The sequence below is a fragment of the Quercus suber genome, unplaced genomic scaffold (genome assembly GCF_002906115.3).
Source record: "Quercus suber isolate HL8 unplaced genomic scaffold, Cork oak 2.0 scaffold_589, whole genome shotgun sequence".
NCBI classification, from domain to species: domain Eukaryota; kingdom Viridiplantae; phylum Streptophyta; class Magnoliopsida; order Fagales; family Fagaceae; genus Quercus; species Quercus suber.
The window spans coordinates 421,191-440,728 of NW_027070034.1; the positions used below are offsets into that span (position 1 = coordinate 421,191).

Consider the following 19,538-nt stretch of genomic DNA (forward strand, 5'->3'; position numbering starts at 1 on the left):
CATCTTCCTTCTTCTGTTTTTTTTCTAGAAAAATAAAAAAGAGAGAACTCTAATCTGAGATTTGGCGAAGGTGAGAGGTTCATTTTTGAGAGACACTAAGAGGCGCTCTCTTTAGAACTGAGACAATGAGTTTTAGAGTGATTGAGATTAATGTGAAAAAAGAAAAAATAGAAACGTGAAGAGCCAAAATACAAAGAGAGTCATTAAAGACTCATTTTTGATTGGAGGAAATCTGAACATTTATTTATGGTGTGGTCCCCATTTGACACATATATTTAAATGTAAAATGCAGGTTTCTAGAAGGGGAGCTGTATATTGAAGGAGAGGAAGAATTTTGGGTTTTGAGAAGGGGAGGTGGACTTGAAAATATGCGGGTGTGCAAAACAGTATGTTTTATTCACCCAAAAAAAAAAAAAAGAGCACATCGTTAATTAATTGAAATTGGTGTGTACACGTGGCACACAATTAGAGTTCTAATTGGTGTGTACATGTGGCATATAATTAGAGTTCTAATTTGGAATTCAATTTCACACTTTCTCTGCTTCACCTATTATTATATATATAGATTTGGAATTCAATTTCATACTCTCTCTGCTTCACCTATTATTATATATATAGATCATTGTTATTAATACCGTTTCGGATCCCGTTTTGGTTTGTCCAGTGGAATGGAATATTTCGGTACCAGCCGATTTCGGCGTACCGTTTCAGGGTGTTTCGGGGTTCTTAAAAAATAATTTATATATATCCTTGTTGAACATAAAATTGTCAATTCTAATAAATAAATAACTAAATATCAAATAATACAAATTATTTAGTCTTAACTCTTAAGTCTTAAACATCAATATAACATCATACAATAAGAAGATTTACAAGACAATAACTAAATATAAAAAAATACAAGATTTACTCATCCTCCTCATCATCATCCATGAGAGAATGATCAAATTCATTATCAAAAGAACTCCCAAGAACTACCAACACCCATTGGACCTTTACTCTTTTTTTTATTTTTTTTAATAATAGGCCAAATCCGGTATCGGCCGGAATTTGCATCTCGGCCGGAATTGGCCGGAATGGACCGGAATGACCCGGAATTTGACCCGAGGTGGAATGTGAGTATTCCGGTACGAAAAATTCCGGCCGTTCCGGCCGGAATGGAATGGAATCAATAACAATGATATAGATTATATACACAAGCAAAGTACAAGATTAATATCAACGTCTAACACTCTAAGATGTCTTTTTATTTAATATCTAAGTAAATTAGCATCAACATTTAACACCCTAGCTCATGGAGTGCGAGGAAGTGCAATCAAAGGGGTTTCGTTTTGATTGGATTTGATTTTTGTTAGGTTTTTGATTAGGTTTAACTTTTGATATGTGTTTGGTTGCTAAACCAAAAGAAAAAAAAATGAGGATTAAATTTTTTTTTAATTCGTTATTTTTATTTATACAAGATAGAAATTATACTTTAACCTAATCTAAGTGTATATGTGTGTGAAGCGCCCTCATAGAAACTTAAATCTCGGCCCTTACCCTCTACATCCCACAAGCACTTATACCTGTAGAGTGACCATCGTGCTAACGGTGTGTGATGGTGTTATTTGAGGAATGAATGTTTTAGCTTTTAAGGGTTCTTTTATTTTAATTTGAGGAATGAATGTTTTAACTTTTAAGAGCACTAGCATCCGGGCATGCAAAAAAAAAAAAACCTATTTTGCATTCTCAAATACTACTATATCTATTTTACTAACTCATTTTACAACTTACCATACATTCCAGTTTTTATTTTTACATATAACCCAATAAAATAATATAAATTACCTAATAAAATAATAAATTATTCTTCTTTCTCTCTTTCCTCTCACTATCTTTTTCTCTTCACACAAACCACTACATTAAATATATATATATATAATTTTTTTTTATAATTCAACCTTACTATTCATAAGTTGCAAATTTTTTTAAGTATACAAACTCAAATGGAGTGAGTTTTTGCTGTCTTAGGTTATAAAATAGTAACTGGAGAGTGTTTACCCTTCCCCAATATTAGTGCTCTAAGGGTTCTTTATGTGAGTTTTTTTGTATAAGTACCCTAAATATGTTATTTAATGACAAATTTTTGTTTTCACTAATTGAGCTAACTCGATCCAGCATAAGCTAGTTTTTTTTTGGTCACTAGACGAGGCAGGGATTAAAATGGCAATACCTTCAAAAACTATAGGACCAAATGGATTAGTTTTTTACATGAGGAACAGAGACACGATATAAGGACCAGAAAGTGATTTTTACCCTATGTTTTTTGACACACTCGAACCGCCACTATTTGTTGTCTCGCTCTGGCTTATACAAATTCACATTTCTATATAAATTTCTATCGTCCCCCATTACACTAAAAAAAACTCGCACAATCCTTTCTGCGATTCTCTCTTTCACACACATTTCTACGAGCTCAGACTCTTTTCGTCTTCTTTGCCCGAATTTTCTTCTCCAACAATGGGCAAAAACGTAGTCTCTGATGAAGAAGGTAAGCCCTCGAAGACCCAAATTTACTTTGTCTCTCTCTCTCTCTCTCTCTATTTATTTTGATTTTGGACAAATTTAAGCCCTAGGTTTTTCTGGGTTTCTCACAATGGTCGCTGTTGGATTTGAAAAACAGATGAGCTCGAGGTCGAGGACGAGGACGAGAGGGAACACGTCGATGGTCGTGGCGGTGGTCGCAATGAGGATGAAGAGGACGAAGAAGATGGTACGGTTTCTAGGGTTTCGCTTTATTTAGTTTTTAAATTGTTTGGTTTTGGGTTTGGGGGTTTAATGCGATTGATTGGCGTGGACTAGGGTTTCAAAGTCAAAGTCTTTCGATTTAGGGTTTTGTGTGTTTGCATGTTGAGTAAGAAGTTTCTTTTCCCCTTTGATGGGGTCTGTTTGGTTGATGGGAAATTTCGGAGTGCGAGTTTAGAGGCTGGGCTTGGATTTTATTGTGTTTGGTTGGTGAGAAATTGTAATTGAGTTGTGGATTTTTAATTATTTAATTTTTAATTTTTTTTTACGAAGCAACATTGATTGATAAGACATAAGAATCTGAGTCTTATATTTGTCCAAAGTGATAACACTTAGTATGGTTTTCGAAGAATTTTTGTTGGAAAAATTGATTTCTGAAATCTGTTTTTCTCAAATAATATATGCTCATCTTGGAATTATTTCCATCTGAATTCTAGTGGTTGACCACTGTTTTGGTATTGGTTTTGAGCATTTTTAGCAATTTTTTTGTAGTCTGTGAACTTCAATTGACATGAAATTTTATGTTATTGTTAATTGAGATTCTGAAGAATTGACGATTGTTTCTTTTGTATATGAATCAATTATATACATGCTAATTTTTCCCATCCAAATTATGTTCTGATTGGTAAAGTCATGGTCAATTATATATAATTTACTACGTGACACTCAGTGAGATGTTTATTCTTTAATTCGGAATGAATCAAATCTCAGTAACTCTGGGAACTTCTTCGTAGTGGCTCCGTACCACTCTTGTGATAGTTGTGCAATTCAATGTAATTTGGATTTTTATTCGGACTTTTAGCTGTTTGTTCTGATGTATGCAGTTACCTTCTGTTGGAAGTATCTTGGTGCATTTTGTGGGGGAGACTGAATAATTTTATTTCTATTTTTGGTTTTTTAATTTCTTTGTGCAGAAGAAGGGCAGGATGAATATGAGAAGGATGGATTTATAGTGGATGATGTTGATGAAGAAGAGGAGCATGATGAAGAAGAGAGGGCAGACAGTGATGAGGAGAGGCAGAGGAAGAAGAAGCGGAAGAAAAAGTAGATTTTCTTTCCACTGGCTGTTATTTATATAAAGTTCATTCATTTAAAAAAGGGAAAAAGAGAAGAAATGGAATGGGTTGTTGATGAGAAAATAGTAAGAAAAAAGAAGAGATAAATACCTGTGTTTTTTTAATTGATACTGATTTAAACAAATGACTGTCATCTTTTTGATCTAACAATTAAATTTAATGGCTAGTTGATATATATTTTTCCCTTTTTCGCCTTTCAAATTTGAAATTGTGTTAGATAACAAATCTTTTTTTCCATTTCTTTAGTTATTCTATCAAAACCCAGACTGTAGGTAAGTTGTTGATTCTAACAACTTCTATTTCCACTTTTTAGAGAGAATTATACACTTGATGAAGATGACTATGAGCTCTTGGAGGACAACAATATAACCATTCCCCGTTGGAAGGTTTTGAACTTTCTTGATATCTTTTCATTTCATCCTCTTGATGTTATTATAAATTTTTGTAGAGCTGTGTACGTGTAAAGTATTATGGTTCATATGGTAGATGTTTTATCTTGAATCTTTATCAGCAGAGCAAAAAGTTTAAGCGGCTGAAAAAGGCTCAGGGGGTTTCCGAGGAGCCCTCTGGATTATCTGATGAGGAGGAGATGTTTGGAAGTGGAAAAGGTGGGAGAACTGCAGAGGAGAAGCTTAAGCGTAGTTTATTTGGTGATGATGAAGGTATTGTCTTATAAAATTTGTTGGCTTAGGTGCCTGTTGACTGTTGACTGACAATATGCTGTGATTTAGTAGGTGCTCCGCTTGAGGACATTGCTGAAGAGGAGGAACAAGCAGAAGATGAAGAGGATGGAGACATTGGTGAGGAGGATGAAATGGCTGACTTTATTGTGGACGAAGAAGATGAGCATGGAGCTCCTCCCAAGTATGTTCTGTGTGTGTTTCTTCAATACTGATGTATTCTATTGTTTTACCAAGAAACTAATTGAACTAAGTGGCTCAATTGTAGAGGGGGGAGGCGGCCAAAGAAAGGAGGGAATAGGAGGGCACCTGGAGTTTCCTCATCAGCTTTGCAGGAAGCTCATGAAATATTCGGTGATGTTGATGAACTCCTGCAGCTCCGTAAGCAAGGTTTAGATTCTACTGAATGGAGGGAAAGGAGGCTGGAAGATGAATTTGAACCAATTGTTCTTTCTGAGAAGTATATGACAGAGAAGGATGACCAGATTAAGGAGCTTGACATCCCAGAAAGAATGCAGGTTTGACAGGCCTTTTGAGATATATCTTTATTTCATATATGTGATATAACATGTATATAATAATTTTCCTTTTCAGATATCTGAGGAGAGCACTGGTTCTCCTCCGTTGGATGATAGTATAGTTGAAGAGACCGCTTGGATATATAATCAACTCCAAAGTGGTACAGTACCTTTGTTTGGCAAGAGAGGCACAGGGACTGTTAAGGAAGGGGGGGATCTGTCTATTAAGAAAGATGATATCATGAGATTTTTGGACCTACTGCATGTGCAAAAACTAGATGTTAGTATTCATTAATCTACATTGGAAGTCACTCTTTTTTTGATTTGATCTCTATCTTATTATTTTGGCGTTTTCTTCCTGCCTTCAGATCCCCTTTATTGCTATGTATCGAAAGGAGGAGTGCCTAAGTCTCCTGAAAGATCCTGAACAGCCGGAAGATGATGATGAAAATCAGGATAAGAATGAGAAGACACCTACTCTAAAGTGGCACAAGGTGAATATTTTATTCATAGGATGATCTGGCATGTTAATTGATGAAATATTTACTCAAATTAAAAAAGAAAATTATGCTTGTTAAGAGCAAGACTAATAAGTGAATAACTGATATTTGCATATATGAAGGTACTTTGGGCAATTCAAGACTTGGATAGAAAGTGGCTGCTGCTTCAGAAGCGAAAGAGTGCTCTTCAGTCATACTACAATAAGAGATTTGAGGAAGAATCTCGGCGTGTATATGATGTAACAAGACTCAATTTAAATCAGCAACTCTTTGACTCAATTATGAAGTCACTCAAGGCAGCAGGATCAGAAAGGGAGGTTGATGATGTTGACTCCAAGTTTAACTTACATTTCCCTTCGGGTGAAGTGGGAGTGGATGAGGGACAATACAAGAGGCCCAAGAGGAAATCACTATATAGTATTTGCAGTAAAGCTGGTCTATGGGAGGTTGCAAACAAGTTTGGTTACAGCTCTGAGCAATTTGGATTGCAGCTATCATTAGAAAAGATGGTAGGTTACTTTTGCCTTGCAAATTTTTATTCTGTTGAACAAAGGCTTAATGTTCTTATGTTGTTGGTTTGTAGAGAAATGATGAGTTGGAGGATCCTAAGGAAACACCTGAGGAGATGGCTTCTAACTTTACATGTGCAATGTTTGAGACACCTCAAGCTGTGCTTAAAGGAGCTAGGCACATGGTATGCTAGTTTTTGTACTACATAGGCACCAGTGCAACTGTTTTTCAGTTCAATGCTTTGATCAAATGGTTATGTTCTAAGTTTGACTGCAATTGTCTGTGACTTGTTCCAGGCAGCTGTGGAGATAAGTTGCGAGCCATGTGTTAGGAAACATGTCCGTAGCAACTTTATGGATCATGCTGTGGTATCAACTTGTCCAACACCTGATGGGAATTTGGCAATAGATTCTTTCCATCAGTTTGCAGGGGTGAAGTGGTTGCGCGAGAAGCCTCTTAGTGCATTTGATGATGCACAATGGCTCCTCATTCAGAAGGCTGAAGAGGAGAGGCTTCTTCAGGTTACGGTTAAGATGCCAGAAAGGGATTTGGAGAAGTTAATAAATGAATTTAATGAGTATTATCTTAGTGATGGTGTTAGTAAATCTGCTCAACTATGGAATGAGCAGAGGAAATTAATATTGCAGGATGCACTTTTTGGGTTTCTTATGCCCTCCATGGAGAAAGAAGCAAGATCTTTGTTGACCAGTAGAGCAAAAAACTGGTTACTTATGGAGTATGGGAATGTTTTGTGGAACAAAGTTTCTGTGGGTCCATATCAACGGAAGGAAACTGATATTAATTCAGATGAAGAAGCTGCACCAAGGGTCATGGCTTGCTGTTGGGGTCCTGGAAAGCCAGCTACTACCTTTGTAATGTTAGATTCATCAGGTGAGGTGCTGGATGTGCTTTACACTGGGTCCCTCACTTTGCGGTCCCAAAATGTGAATGACCAGCAACGTAAGAAAAATGATCAGGAACGTGTATTGAAGTTCATGACAGATCACCAACCACATGTTGTTGTTTTAGGAGCTGTAAATCTATCTTGTACCCGATTGAAGGAGGATATATATGAGGTGAACATTATTTATCTTTCCATGGTAGTCATTGAATTTTTATTGTTTGGAATTGTGGTTATTGTTCTTGAGATCCTGAACTTTAGCGCTATGTTTAGTTTCTGTAATTTATGGATCTCATGGTTTTCAGGTATTTCTTATTATATTGTCATTAACATTTTTATTAAACTATGCAAGGAAGTGTGATGCAATGTGCATTTGTCGTCGTGTCTTCGCTTCTTACGAAACTAGTGCTATCCGAATTTTATTTTATCTTTTAAAATAGATAATTGTAATGGTGTTTCACCTTATAGAGCACCTTTTCCCCCCATAAGAATGGTTGGAGGGTAAGGTTGTTGCTTCAAAACCACTGTGTTTTGAAGTAGGTTTTAACAATATTTCTTTTTAATTGTATTTAATTCTAAAAAATCTGAAACCTAATATTTTGAAGTAGTGATGTTTAATTTTTTCATTACTAAATATTATTTAAAAAAGCTAATCTGTTTTACAACTTACGATGTGTAATGTATGGTTCTCCAATAATGTTTCATTTCCTTTTACTAGAACTCTATTTGTTATCTTTTATTTTTTCATGTTTGGATATATTTTTTATTTTCTAATGGTTCTGAGAAGTGAATAGATTGAAGGTCTGTTTGGGATCCATGTATTTTTTTGAAACTTAAAACTTTTTGCTACTGTAGATAAGGGTAAAAGTTAATTGGAGTAGTATAGTGGAATCCATGAATAGTACTAAAAAGTGCAGTAAGACCTATGAATCGTTGCAAAAATAAGTTGAATAGTAAAATAAGCTGGCAAAAAATAAGCTATCCAAACAGAGCTTGAATGGCGTCAATTTATACTAGGGAATGGAATGAGAATGACACTTGTTGGTTCTGTTGATTTGGTTTGCTACTGTTCTTGAAATGAAAATCCATGACACGTAATCGTTGACTGGCTTATTATAATTTGACTTGGTTGATATTGATGAGTAATAGGTGTCAAACCTACAGTTAACAGTGTAATACATATAATAAAACTTGTGGGTTTATTCCTGAATTATGTAGCAAACTCGTTTGTTTGTTCAAAAAAAAAAAAAAAAAAAAAAAAAAAAAAAAATTTTTTTGCGTGTGTGGGGGGTGGGGGTGTAGAACACTTTAGGAATTCACTTCTTTTGGGCAGAAAGATGCATTTGAAATCATTTAATGTATGGTATATCAGTATGATAACAGTAAGCTGCTTGTCCTCTTAAATTGGCTCTATGCCTGATAAAAGATTAGACCGGAGTAGTTTTAATATGAGAATTGTTTCTAAAAAAAGAAAAAGAAAAAGAGAATTAATTTTTCGTTTCTTTTCATTATTTTATTTTTAGTAGTGGATGTAAACATAAGATTTTAAGCATGTCTTTATTCTTATATTTTGCCCCTTGGGATGTCATTAAGGCTGTCCACGGGTCAGGTTGGATTGGGCTTGTGGTTGACCTGCAACCAATCCGATCAAATTGGGTGAGCAGAAAAGGGACCTGCGGCTGATGGAATGTTCGGGTTGAACCTGGTGGCGCGGGTCATCGGTTGAGCGGGTCTAAACTGATGGGTGATTTTGAGTCTGAATCCCAACAAGATAGAAATCAGAACCCAAACAACAAAGAAATCAAAACCCAAATAACAAAAACACCAGATCCATAGATTAAAACAAAAAAGACCCGAATAACAAAAATGCCAGATCTGTAGACTGAAACAAAAAAGACTAAACCCACATCACCACCACCATTCCTTCCCCCACCAGCACCACATCCACAAGATCAGTACAATTTAAAAAAAAAAAAAAAAACAAAACATTGTTTTTACTAACCCACAGACTGCACAAGATTAGAGGAGATTTCAAGTACATCAGAGGGATTCATCAATATGTGGAGTTTCAAGTTGAACTTTGAGTTAGCCATGGTGGCAATAAACCAAACTAGGCGACGGCGGCAGTGAGGAGGCTAGGGTTAGGGGCTGCAGTAAGGAGGCTAGGGTTAGGGACGGCAGTAGAGCCCAACTCGGTGAAGGACAACGGCGGCAGTAATGAGGTTAGGGTTAGGGATTTGAGAGAGGGTTAGGGATTTGAGAGAGAGATCAGAGAGAGAAATTTTTCTGAAACTAATAACAGTTGAAGGCCTTGAGGCATGTTTTTGTTTTTGAGAAAGGGGATGAGGAGGTGTGTAATGCGTGTTTAGACTGAGAAACCTGGGTCAAAGATTTTTCTTTTTAAAATTTTGGGCGGTCAGGTCGGTTTATAAGGGTTAGAATTCAAGGGACCTGGAACCAACCTGCAAAACCGATTTTTAAAATTAACAGACCTGCACTCGACCCGTATGGGCATTCAGATCCGCCCGTGGGTTCTTGGGTCAGGCGGGTGGGTCGGGTCTGATGGGTTGATGGACAGCCCTAGATGTCATAGAAATATTGTTCATTTTTCCATTGATTTGAGTTCCATTACTATATGATACTTTTTCTGCAGGGATTATAGCCAAAATTATTTAGAGTTTATTCTTTCTTTCTTTTTCTTATTTGAGGTACTAGATATCATTTAAATATTTTAAATTTGGGCTTTGATGTTTAGGATTTTTTGGGATGTGTTTGTGGATTGAGGAACTCATTGAAGCCTAAAAAGAGGCTCCAAGAATGGTTTTGAGACAATGCAATTTTTTTTTTCCTTTTATTTCTTATTTTTGCTAATCCGTTATGCTGCAGTTTATGAATCTCTTAAATATTTTTGTGTCGAAGCAATGATAAATTACTACATGATAGTTCAAGATTCTCTTTTTGTGTTGAACAGTTCTGCAGTTCATGTTCTTAATTTCTCATTTGTTGGAGGTGGTCTTATATTAGTTTACCATGTGTTTATCAGATTATTTTCAAGATGGTGGAGGAAAATCCCAGAGATGTCGGGCATGAGATGGATGGGTTAAGCATTGTATATGGGGATGAGAGTCTACCTCGCCTTTATGAGAACTCTCGGATTTCATCTGACCAGCTACCTGGGCAATCAGGTACATACTTCATTACCTTTCTTATTTTTAATGCTTTCTAGACTTCTTTTATTAATTTTGTTCTCTTGTATTGTTAGGCATTGTTAAACGGGCTGTCGCTCTTGGGCGATATTTGCAAAATCCCTTGGCAATGATTGCGACGCTATGTGGACCGGGAAGGGAGATCTTATCATGGAAACTTAGTTCGCTAGAGAACTTTTTAAACCCAGATGAGAAATATGGAATTATTGAACAGGTTTTGGTAGACGTAACAAACCAAGTGGGTGTTGACATTAATTTGGCTATCAGTCATGAATGGTTGTTTGCTCCTCTACAATTTATTTCTGGGCTTGGTCCTAGGAAGGCAGCATCTCTGCAGAGGTCCTTGGTGAGAGCTGGGGCAATATTTACTCGGAAGGACTTTGTCACGGTGCATGGACTTGGTAAAAAGGTGTTTGTCAATTCGGTTGGTTTCTTGCGTGTCCGGCGGAGTGGATTGGCTGCTAGCAGCAGCCAGTTCATTGATTTGCTAGATGATACAAGAATACATCCAGAATCTTATAATCTTGCACAAGAGTTGGCCAAAGATGTTTATGACGAGGACATAAGAGGTGACACAAATGATGATGATGATGCGCTGGAGATGGCAATAGAGCATGTTAGAGATCGACCTAGTATTTTGAGAAGCCTTGATGTTGATGAATATGCTAATGGCAAGAACCGTGCGAATAAAAGGGAAACTTTTTATGACATAAAAAGGGAACTTATGCAGGGATTTCAGGATTGGCGTAAGCAATATGAAGAGCCTAGTCAAGATGATGAATTCTATATGATTTCAGGTGAAACTGAGGAGACCCTTGCTGAGGGAAGAATTGTGCAAGCCACTGTCCGTAGGGTACAAGGTCAAAAAGCAATTTGTGTGCTTGAATCTGGTTTGACTGGGATGCTCATGAAGGAAGACTATTCAGATGACTGGAGGGAGGCTGAGTTGTCTGACAGGCTACATGAAGGTGACATTCTCACTTGCAAGATTAAGTCAATTCAAAAGAATAGGTACCAGGTGTTCCTAGTTTCTAAAGAGAGTGAGATGCGAAGTAACCGACTTCAGTATGTCAGAAACGCTGATCCATACTACCATGAAGACCGAAGCAGGCTACAAAGTGAGCAAGACAAAGCTCGCAAAGAAAAGGAGCTTGCAAAGAAGCATTTTAAGCCAAGGATGATTGTTCATCCCCGCTTCCAGAATATTACCTTAGATGAAGCAAAGGAGGTATGTTGTCAACTAAAACATTTAATAGCATATGAATTAATAATTTGTGCTTAATGTTTATTGGAATTATGAATCTTGTCAGTCAGAAGGATCATTTATACTTTTAAAAGGAATCTGGTTGGAGTATTCTGCCTTTATAAGTTTTAGGATATATTTGTACTTATAAAAAAAAAGGATATATTTGTAATTTCAGCATATACTATGTTTCTAAAATTTTCTAATTAGTAAGTTATGCATGCATACACCTACTAGGGCTTGATGCCTTGAAGCTGTAGCCTTGGCCTTGACCACTTTCCATCCATTTCTGTCAAAAATAGACTAGAATTCAGGGATAAAATTGTATCTCACCCCCTCTTCCCCCCTCTTAATAGATATATTTTCGTAAATGATTAATTAGATTTAAAAATTTCCTTGCTTTTCATATGTGAATAAATTGAGATTCTTCTTAATTGTTCTACTTGAATTATAGGATTTAAGTCATAGCATATCATTTCTGGAAGGCACCAAGAGAGGGTTTTCTTTGTTTTTCACTAATTGTTATTATGTTTTGTATTATAGTTGCTTTAATATGTATGCAAGATTATAATACATTTTTATGTTGATTGGATCTTACAGTTCTTGTCTGACAAGGATCCTGGCGAAAGTATCATCAGTCCCAGTCGCCATGGACCTTCTCATCTAACTCTAACTCTCAAAGTTTATGATGGAGTTTATGCTCAAAAGGACATAGTTGAAGGTGGAAAGGAGCACAAGGACATCACAAGCTTACTTCGTATTGGGAAGTCATTGAAAATTGGGGAGGACACTTTTGAGGATTTGGATGAGGTTAGTATTTTTCTCTAGAGGGGTGTTTTCTCATTGGTTGTTGTTTATTGAAGTTACATATTGATGACAGTGGTAAACTGCTCTAAGTTCTGAATTGAACTTGATATTTTATATGTAATCTTTACAATATCGATATTGATTAATGGGGCCTTCTGAGAATTGAACTTGGGAGCTTTTGCAATCAAAGTGAGCTGGATATGATTGACATTACCTACCAAATCAGCTTATATGTGGAATACCTTCCATCTTGAATGAGTAGAACTAATGGCACTTATATCATATAGTTATAATTATTGAGGGAAAGATGGAATCCCTTTTTATGTTTCCGAAGGTTGTGAGCTCTCATTTCTAAATGAGTAGATATTAGTCTAATTTTAGTAAGAAAGACATGGAGTGTTGCTCTTCACATCACAGCAGCATTAGGATTTAGTGTACAAATTTGTAGACAAATAGCCATTTGAATTAGTATATATGATTTTGGAGAAAAATAATATTATATTGTTGTTGTAGTTACACATTGGGGGTAAGGATATGGGCTTTTGGGCCTCTTGATGTCACTTTTTGGATTGAATCTTGGCATAAACATGGTGAAAATCGATTTTGCTGTTTACATCGTGTGTAAATGTTGTTTTTTACCTTCCTGAAGTTGCTTATTACTAACTATAAAAAAAACTGTAGGTGATGGATAGATATGTTGATCCCTTGGTGTCTCACTTGAAAGCAATGCTAAGTTATCGAAAGTTCAGGAAGGGCACAAAAGCAGAAGTTGATGAACTCCTAAGGATTGAGAAATCAGAAAATCCTACAAGGATAGTTTATTGTTTTGGCATCTCACATGAGCATCCAGGCACCTTCATCCTGACCTATGTAAGGAGTACAAATCCACACCATGAGTATATTGGTTTATATCCAAAGGGATTTAAATTCCGGAAAAGGATGTTTGAGGACATTGATCGGCTTGTAGCATACTTCCAGAGACATATTGATGATCCTCAGTCAGCACAATCTCTCAGATCGATTGCTGCTAGGGTGCCAATGCGAAGCCCTGCAACTGGGGGCTCTTCAGGGGCATCTGGAGGTAGTGGCTGGGGTGGTTCAACCGATGAGGATAATTGGAGGGGTCAATCTTATGACAGGGATCGATCTTCTACACCTGGTTCAAGAACAGGTAAATTCTTCTGAAATATCAATTGCATATAGTTGTATATTTTATGCATCAACCCTTGTATTACCTTGTTCTGTTATGGTCCATTCCTCTTTTTGTTTTTTGTTTGTTTGTTTTTTTTTTTTTTTTTTTTTGTCCATTTTACAATGCTAGTGTATGCAAACCTTTTATATAATTTTTGTTTATTTTGGGATTTCAGTTTGCAACTTGTATGTGTTTTATCCCAATGATTTTTTGTAATACTGTTAACCTCTTGATTTTGTTTTTTATAATTAAATTTCATTCTTAAATATTTTTTTTGACGTATGCAACTAAATAGTAAAGTATTGAACTTCCTGAACTGTATTTTTGGACATATCTGGCTCTACTAAGATAAACCTGCCAAATGTTTAGCAAATATCATGACCTACACTTCGATCTTAAAAGTCCTGTTGTTTTCTTTGGATTTGAGCTGCTCTTTTTTTTTTCATTCTTTTACAATAATGAATGGCAAGGTGATAAACATTCATCTTTGCATGAAAGTGTATTTTCTGAGTGTTTTTCTCCCCATCCTCGTATGGTAGGAAAATTGGCTAGGACAAAACCTCTTACAGGCTTGATCATAATAATGATCACTTAATAAAATCTGATCTTAAGTCCTAGGAAAATAGTTTTGAATTTTTTAGCAATCATTGTCTTCCAAACATACTTATTTTATTCATAATGTTATCAATAAATTTTGATTCTCTTTCAAAACAAGTTGACTAGGACAAAGCCTCTAATAGGCTTGATCATAATTCCCACTTAATAAAATCTGATCTTAAGTCCTTGGAAAATAGTTCTAAATTTTTTACTAATCATTGTCTTCCAAATGTACTCATTTTAGTTACAAGGTTATCGATAAATTTTGATTCTCTTTCAAAACAAACCTTTTGCATGCCTTTTTTTTATGAGCTGGAATTAAAGCAATAGTTTCAATCGTTGGAATGGGAAAATCACCTTTATGACCTTTCCATGTCTTACTTTCTGAGAAAGATTTTAGGCTTATAACTCATGTTCCTATATATTCATAGTCCATGTTTCATTTGACAGGCCGAAATGATTATAGAAATGGAGGTGGCCGAGATGGACATCCAAGTGGATTGCCTAGGCCATATGGTGGGCGCGGACGTGGTCGAGGTTCGTATAACAGCAGCAGAGGAAATAGTTCCGGCAATGAGAGGCAAGATTCTGGTTATGATGCCCCTAAATGGGATTCGACTACCAAGGATGGAGAAGATGGTTGGGGCAGTTTTCCTGGTGCTAAAGTTCAAAACTCACCAGGCAGGGAGGCTTTCCCAGGTGGTTGGGGTGGTAGTGGCAGTGGCAGTGGTGGTGGTAATAGTTGGGGTGGTGGAGCTAGTGGCAATGAAAATGCTGGGTGGGGGGATGCAGGTACAAATGACGCTGGTACTGAAAATGGGGGTTCCAGTTGGGGAACTGCGCCTAAGAGAAGTTCTTCTCAGTCTCAAGCTGGGAATGGATGGTCGGGAGGAAGTGGGGGTGGGGGCGGGGGTGGTGGTTGGTGAAACCACATAATATGCTAATATCTCTTCTTTCCTGGTCTTCCCACTTCCGACTAATAGCAGATGTTTTGATATGGCGTCAAAGGTGTAGAACCCTTTTGGGCATTCACATCCAGGTGGTGATGCGATTAATTGTAATGACCTCTACTTGTTATAATCTCTGTATGTAATTTATTTATAAATGGCACTTAGTTTTTCTTTCTATTTGTCCCTTTACTCTTTCTAATTGCATTATTTCTTGGATGAGAAATATCTCACCCTACTTTTGTAAAATCCGGAATATTTTGGTTTTGTATTTTGATAGGGCTGAGCAGGAATCCGCATAACCTGACCTGCCTATTCAACCCGGTGCAAAGGGCTTTGGACTGGTCGGGTCCCATGCTAGGGCCTGTTTTCAGTCTTGAATCTCACCTGCCTGATCCTAATTTTGATTTTTTTTTCTTCCGTGTTTTTACACCTTTGGTGGGTTTCATTTGTTTTTTAATTTGCATGAATCAATATATGAGTAATAAATGTTTCTACCCACAATTTTTGTTAAGTCAGTTTGGTATTTGATTGTTTTGATGAAAAATTTTGTATAAAGATAGATTTTTTTTTTTTTTTTGGTTTTTAGTATTTGGTAATATCAGAAAAAATGAGTTAAAAGAAAAACTATTTTTGTTCAACATAAAAAAAAAAAAAAATGAAATATTTGTAGAGATTATTTTTCACTATTATTTTTTAAAAAATAACTTTATTTTGCAGTAAATTAAACAAAGAAAATTAAGAGATTATCTTTTAACTATTTAAGATTGTTACTAAATATAAGAAAATAAGATAATTTTATAAAAAATACTTTTTGAACAATGACTTATTTTCTATAAAATATTATTGCTTTAACAATAGAATTTAAATCGTAAGTACAAACCCTAAATCTTAAGTAACTTTATATAAATCTCAAGTAAAAAACCCTAAACAACCCGTGACAGCTAATCTTTCCATAAACGACAGTAGGAAATAGAATTTAAATTTTAATTACAAACCCTAAGAGGCTGTTTGGCTACTATTTTTTGGTCACTCAATTTTCGTCACTCAATTTTCATCACTCATCACTCATCACTCATTTCTCATTTTTCATCACTCATCACTCATCACTCTAAAATTAATACCCGTTTGGCTCCATCTTTTTTATGCCATCACTCAAATTTTTCACACTATTTGTGGGCCCAGCTCTGTCACTGGCGCAGCTTTCTTTTCTTTTTTTTTTTTTTTTTTTTTTTTTTTTTCCAGTATCCCCAAACCCGAACCAGTGAAAGAAGAAAAGAAGAAAAAAATACCCAGATCACCGAACCCAGGAAAAGGAAAAAAAAAAAAAAAGGATGAACACTGGAGGAAGGGAGACTGAACCCAGGAAAAGGAAAAAAAAAAAGAGGATGAACAATGGGGAGACTGAACCCAGGAAAAGGAAAAAAAAAAAAAAAAGGGATGAACACCGGGAGAAGGGAGACTGAACCCAGGAAAAGGAAAAAAAAAAAGAAAAAAAGAGGATGAACAATGGGGAGACCGAACCCAGGAAAAGGAAAAAAAAAAAAAAGATGAACACCGGGGAGAAGGGAGACTGAACCCAGGAAATGAAAAAAAAAAAAAAAAAGAGGATGAACAATGGGGAGACCGAACCCAGGAAAAGGAAAAAAAAAAAAAACCAACCCATAAAGCAACGTGAAAAGAAAAGAAAAGAAAAAAAAGAAAAGAAAGGAGAATAGAAAAGAAACCCAGAAAGTGAGAAGAAGAAGAAAAAGAAGAAGAAGAGCTGTCCGTGAAAGACAAAAAGAAAAGATAAAAAGAGAGAAAAGAAGATAAAAAAGGGAGCAATTCTGACTGTGGGACCAGGTTTGTAATGGTATTTACAATTTTGCCATTGAAAATTGAGAATTGAAAACTGAAAACAGCCAAAAGTTGTTTTCAGTTTCCATAACTCATAACTCAAAAAGTAGAGAATTGAGTATTGGAAACAGAGTTATGGAAATAGAGTATTGGTGCAGGCAAACGAGTATTTTGTTATGGGTCCCACCATTTTTGAGAATTGAGTTATGAAAACTGAGAATTGAGTCATGGGAATTGGTCATCCAAACAGCCTCTAAACAACCCGTGACAGTTAATCTTTCTATAATCGACAGAAGTTTCCTTCTGTTGACAAGATTTATTGAATATATTGACCAGATTTTGAATACAAGACTATAAATTTAATTGAGACTACACATTTAAATTATATTTGGACCATATCCAAACTTCCGTAAGAAACTTGTTTGGAAATGGTCCGTAAGAAACTTTTTTAAATTTTGTCAACTTATGCCGTGCTTAATGATTGATAAGTGTAAATCCCAAGTTTTAAATAGAACCAAAGTAAAATCTCTTACATTGTTTCATTAAAAAAGAAAAGAAAAAAAAGAAAAGAGAAGAGCAAGAAGGGACCTGACCTAAACTCAGTCCGTGTAGGTTTAGGCAAATAGGGTTATGGCATTTATATCGGGTTGGGTTGCGGGTCAGGCATGAACACTGGCAGAGCTAGAGGGGGCCAGGGGGGGCACCTGCCCCCTTTGACTCCTAAAATTTTCTAGTATTAGTAGTCTAAAGTAATTACTTACTGACAGGGAGGAAAAAAAGTGAAAAAAAATGATTTCTACTTAGTTGAACGTGACTCTGACACAGGAAAAAAGAAAAAAAAAAAAAAAGTTCTCAAACCCCAAACCATGTAAGTTTTTCACTAATTTCACTATTTTTATAAGTAGCTTTTGTCTTGTCTTATGTGTTGCACCTATTTCACTATTTTTTTATCTTATATCATTACTTACACAATTTTCACTATTTATGATACTTTTTACAGCATTTTATCATTGAATGATGCTAGAAATTCTACAAATTTTACTACTTATATCTTACAAATTGGCATGTCACCAATCACAAAAAATAATTTCAAACATTTATTCATTATATTTTTTAAGTAACACTAATCACATTTTTACTCCATTAGTTTGTAAATTTTTTAGTAGCTATGAATTGGTTCGCTTTATTTATTTATTTTAATAATATGAAATATATTCATATTTGCTTGCAATTTTTTATTTATTTTGTTATTATTGTTGATTAATATTTTTTAGATTAATTTCACTTTTAATATCGTCTTTTAATTTTGCCCCCTCTAGACTAAAATCTTGACTCTGCCATTGGGCATGAACCCAACCATAAAGGTGCTCATTTCCAAGAGGAGTGTATCTAGATGAGATTAAATCAAGGTCTTCATGGTTCATACTGAGATAGTAGGGTGGGTTTGAGTGCATAGAGGACAGTTTTTGAGTCTTAACAAATTTGTAGTTATGTATCTATTTAGTTAGTTATACGGTAAACATCAAGATCGACTATTGATCTTCATTAGATTGAAACAAATGTGTTAATATTTTAGTAAATAATTTTAATAGAAAGCTTATATCATCACATGCACTTTGCAAGTGCGATGAGGCTCTTTTATATTTTTTAGGTTTAGTGCACATGAGATTGGCAATTAAGGAACCAAAAATTTTAAAACATAAATAAAAGAAACCGGTGAATCTTGATAAAGTTAAAAAAAAAAAAAGAAAAAAAAAGAAAAAAGAAAAAAGAAGCTGGAACGTGATCTTGAGGGAAATATCAAAGTGGACTCATAAGTTTTTCTTTCTTTTTTATTTTTTATTTTATTTATTTATTTTAAAATTTTAATTTTTGGATAAGTTTGTTTTGAAAACATGATTTAGTAGTAGAGTGTCCTATTTTGTAGGCATTTTACATGGTGTTTGAGATATATTTTTACTAAGTAGTTCTCAAGTTTGTTTCCTATTAAAATAGGGTCTAGGGGCATTTCTGAACCACATAAAAGTCCAGTTCAAAGAGGAAAATTCTCTTATAGATAGTATATATATATATATATAGAGAGAGAGAGAGAGAGAGAGAGAGAGACACTTATGTTTCATGTTCAAGTTACATCTAATGTAAATTCTAGAATTATAAATTTTTCATTAAATGAGTATTTTTACAAATTAGGTAACATTTTCTATAATTTTTCATTAGACAAGTATTTTGATAAATCCAACTATCTCAATGGGTTCGCTTTCTTTGATTTTTTATTATTATGTTTTTTTATAGATAGTTACAATATGCTGCTAATCTCATAGTTCGAAACATTTTCCCTCCTAAATCCCAAACACTTTGTTTGATTATAATTTGAATTATGATAAGGTGATGGATGTAATCTTAGGTGGTGGCTTTTTATTATTTATTTTATATTTATAGTTTAATTAGTTTATTTTATTTTATTTTATTTTTTTGATGTGAGTTTAATTAGTTTATGGTTTTGCAGTATCTGGACAAATTTCAATTTTCTTCTATATGCAATTAATTACTTTAATTAAATAGCCCTAATATTTCAATTTTTTCTATATACATACAATTAATTATTTTTAATTCAATCCATATGCTTTGAAAAAATGTTTCGATGTTACTCATATCTATATAATCTATCTATGTATATCTAAAAGCTAAAGCATAACATTTATTATTTCTATGTTCCTATTGAGCTACATCAACGGCTA

General features: G+C 35.0%; 1 protein-coding gene across 4 annotated transcripts; it reads left to right on the forward strand.

Annotated features, from left to right (window-relative positions):
• The first annotated feature begins 2,296 nt into the window (after positions 1-2,296).
• On the forward strand, positions 2,297-15,387 carry LOC112031650 (transcription elongation factor SPT6 homolog). Of its 4 annotated transcripts, none has more exons than XM_024064352.2 (17): positions 2,297-2,530; positions 2,663-2,752; positions 3,699-3,828; positions 4,174-4,246; positions 4,372-4,522; positions 4,592-4,724; positions 4,809-5,058; positions 5,135-5,338; positions 5,427-5,552; positions 5,681-6,067; positions 6,142-6,252; positions 6,365-7,144; positions 10,013-10,154; positions 10,232-11,403; positions 12,019-12,228; positions 12,907-13,396; positions 14,465-15,387. In XM_024064352.2, exons 1-17 carry the CDS (start codon positions 2,500-2,502, stop codon positions 14,938-14,940), a joined length of 4,956 nt encoding a protein of 1,651 aa, XP_023920120.1. In that variant the 5' UTR covers positions 2,297-2,499; the 3' UTR covers positions 14,941-15,387. The 4 variants fall into 4 exon arrangements, with proteins under 4 accessions (XP_023920120.1, XP_023920121.1, XP_023920122.1 ...); XM_024064353.2 differs by having other exon boundaries at positions 4,595-4,724; XM_024064354.2 differs by having other exon boundaries at positions 4,375-4,522.
• Positions 15,388-19,538: the final 4,151 nt, after the last annotated feature.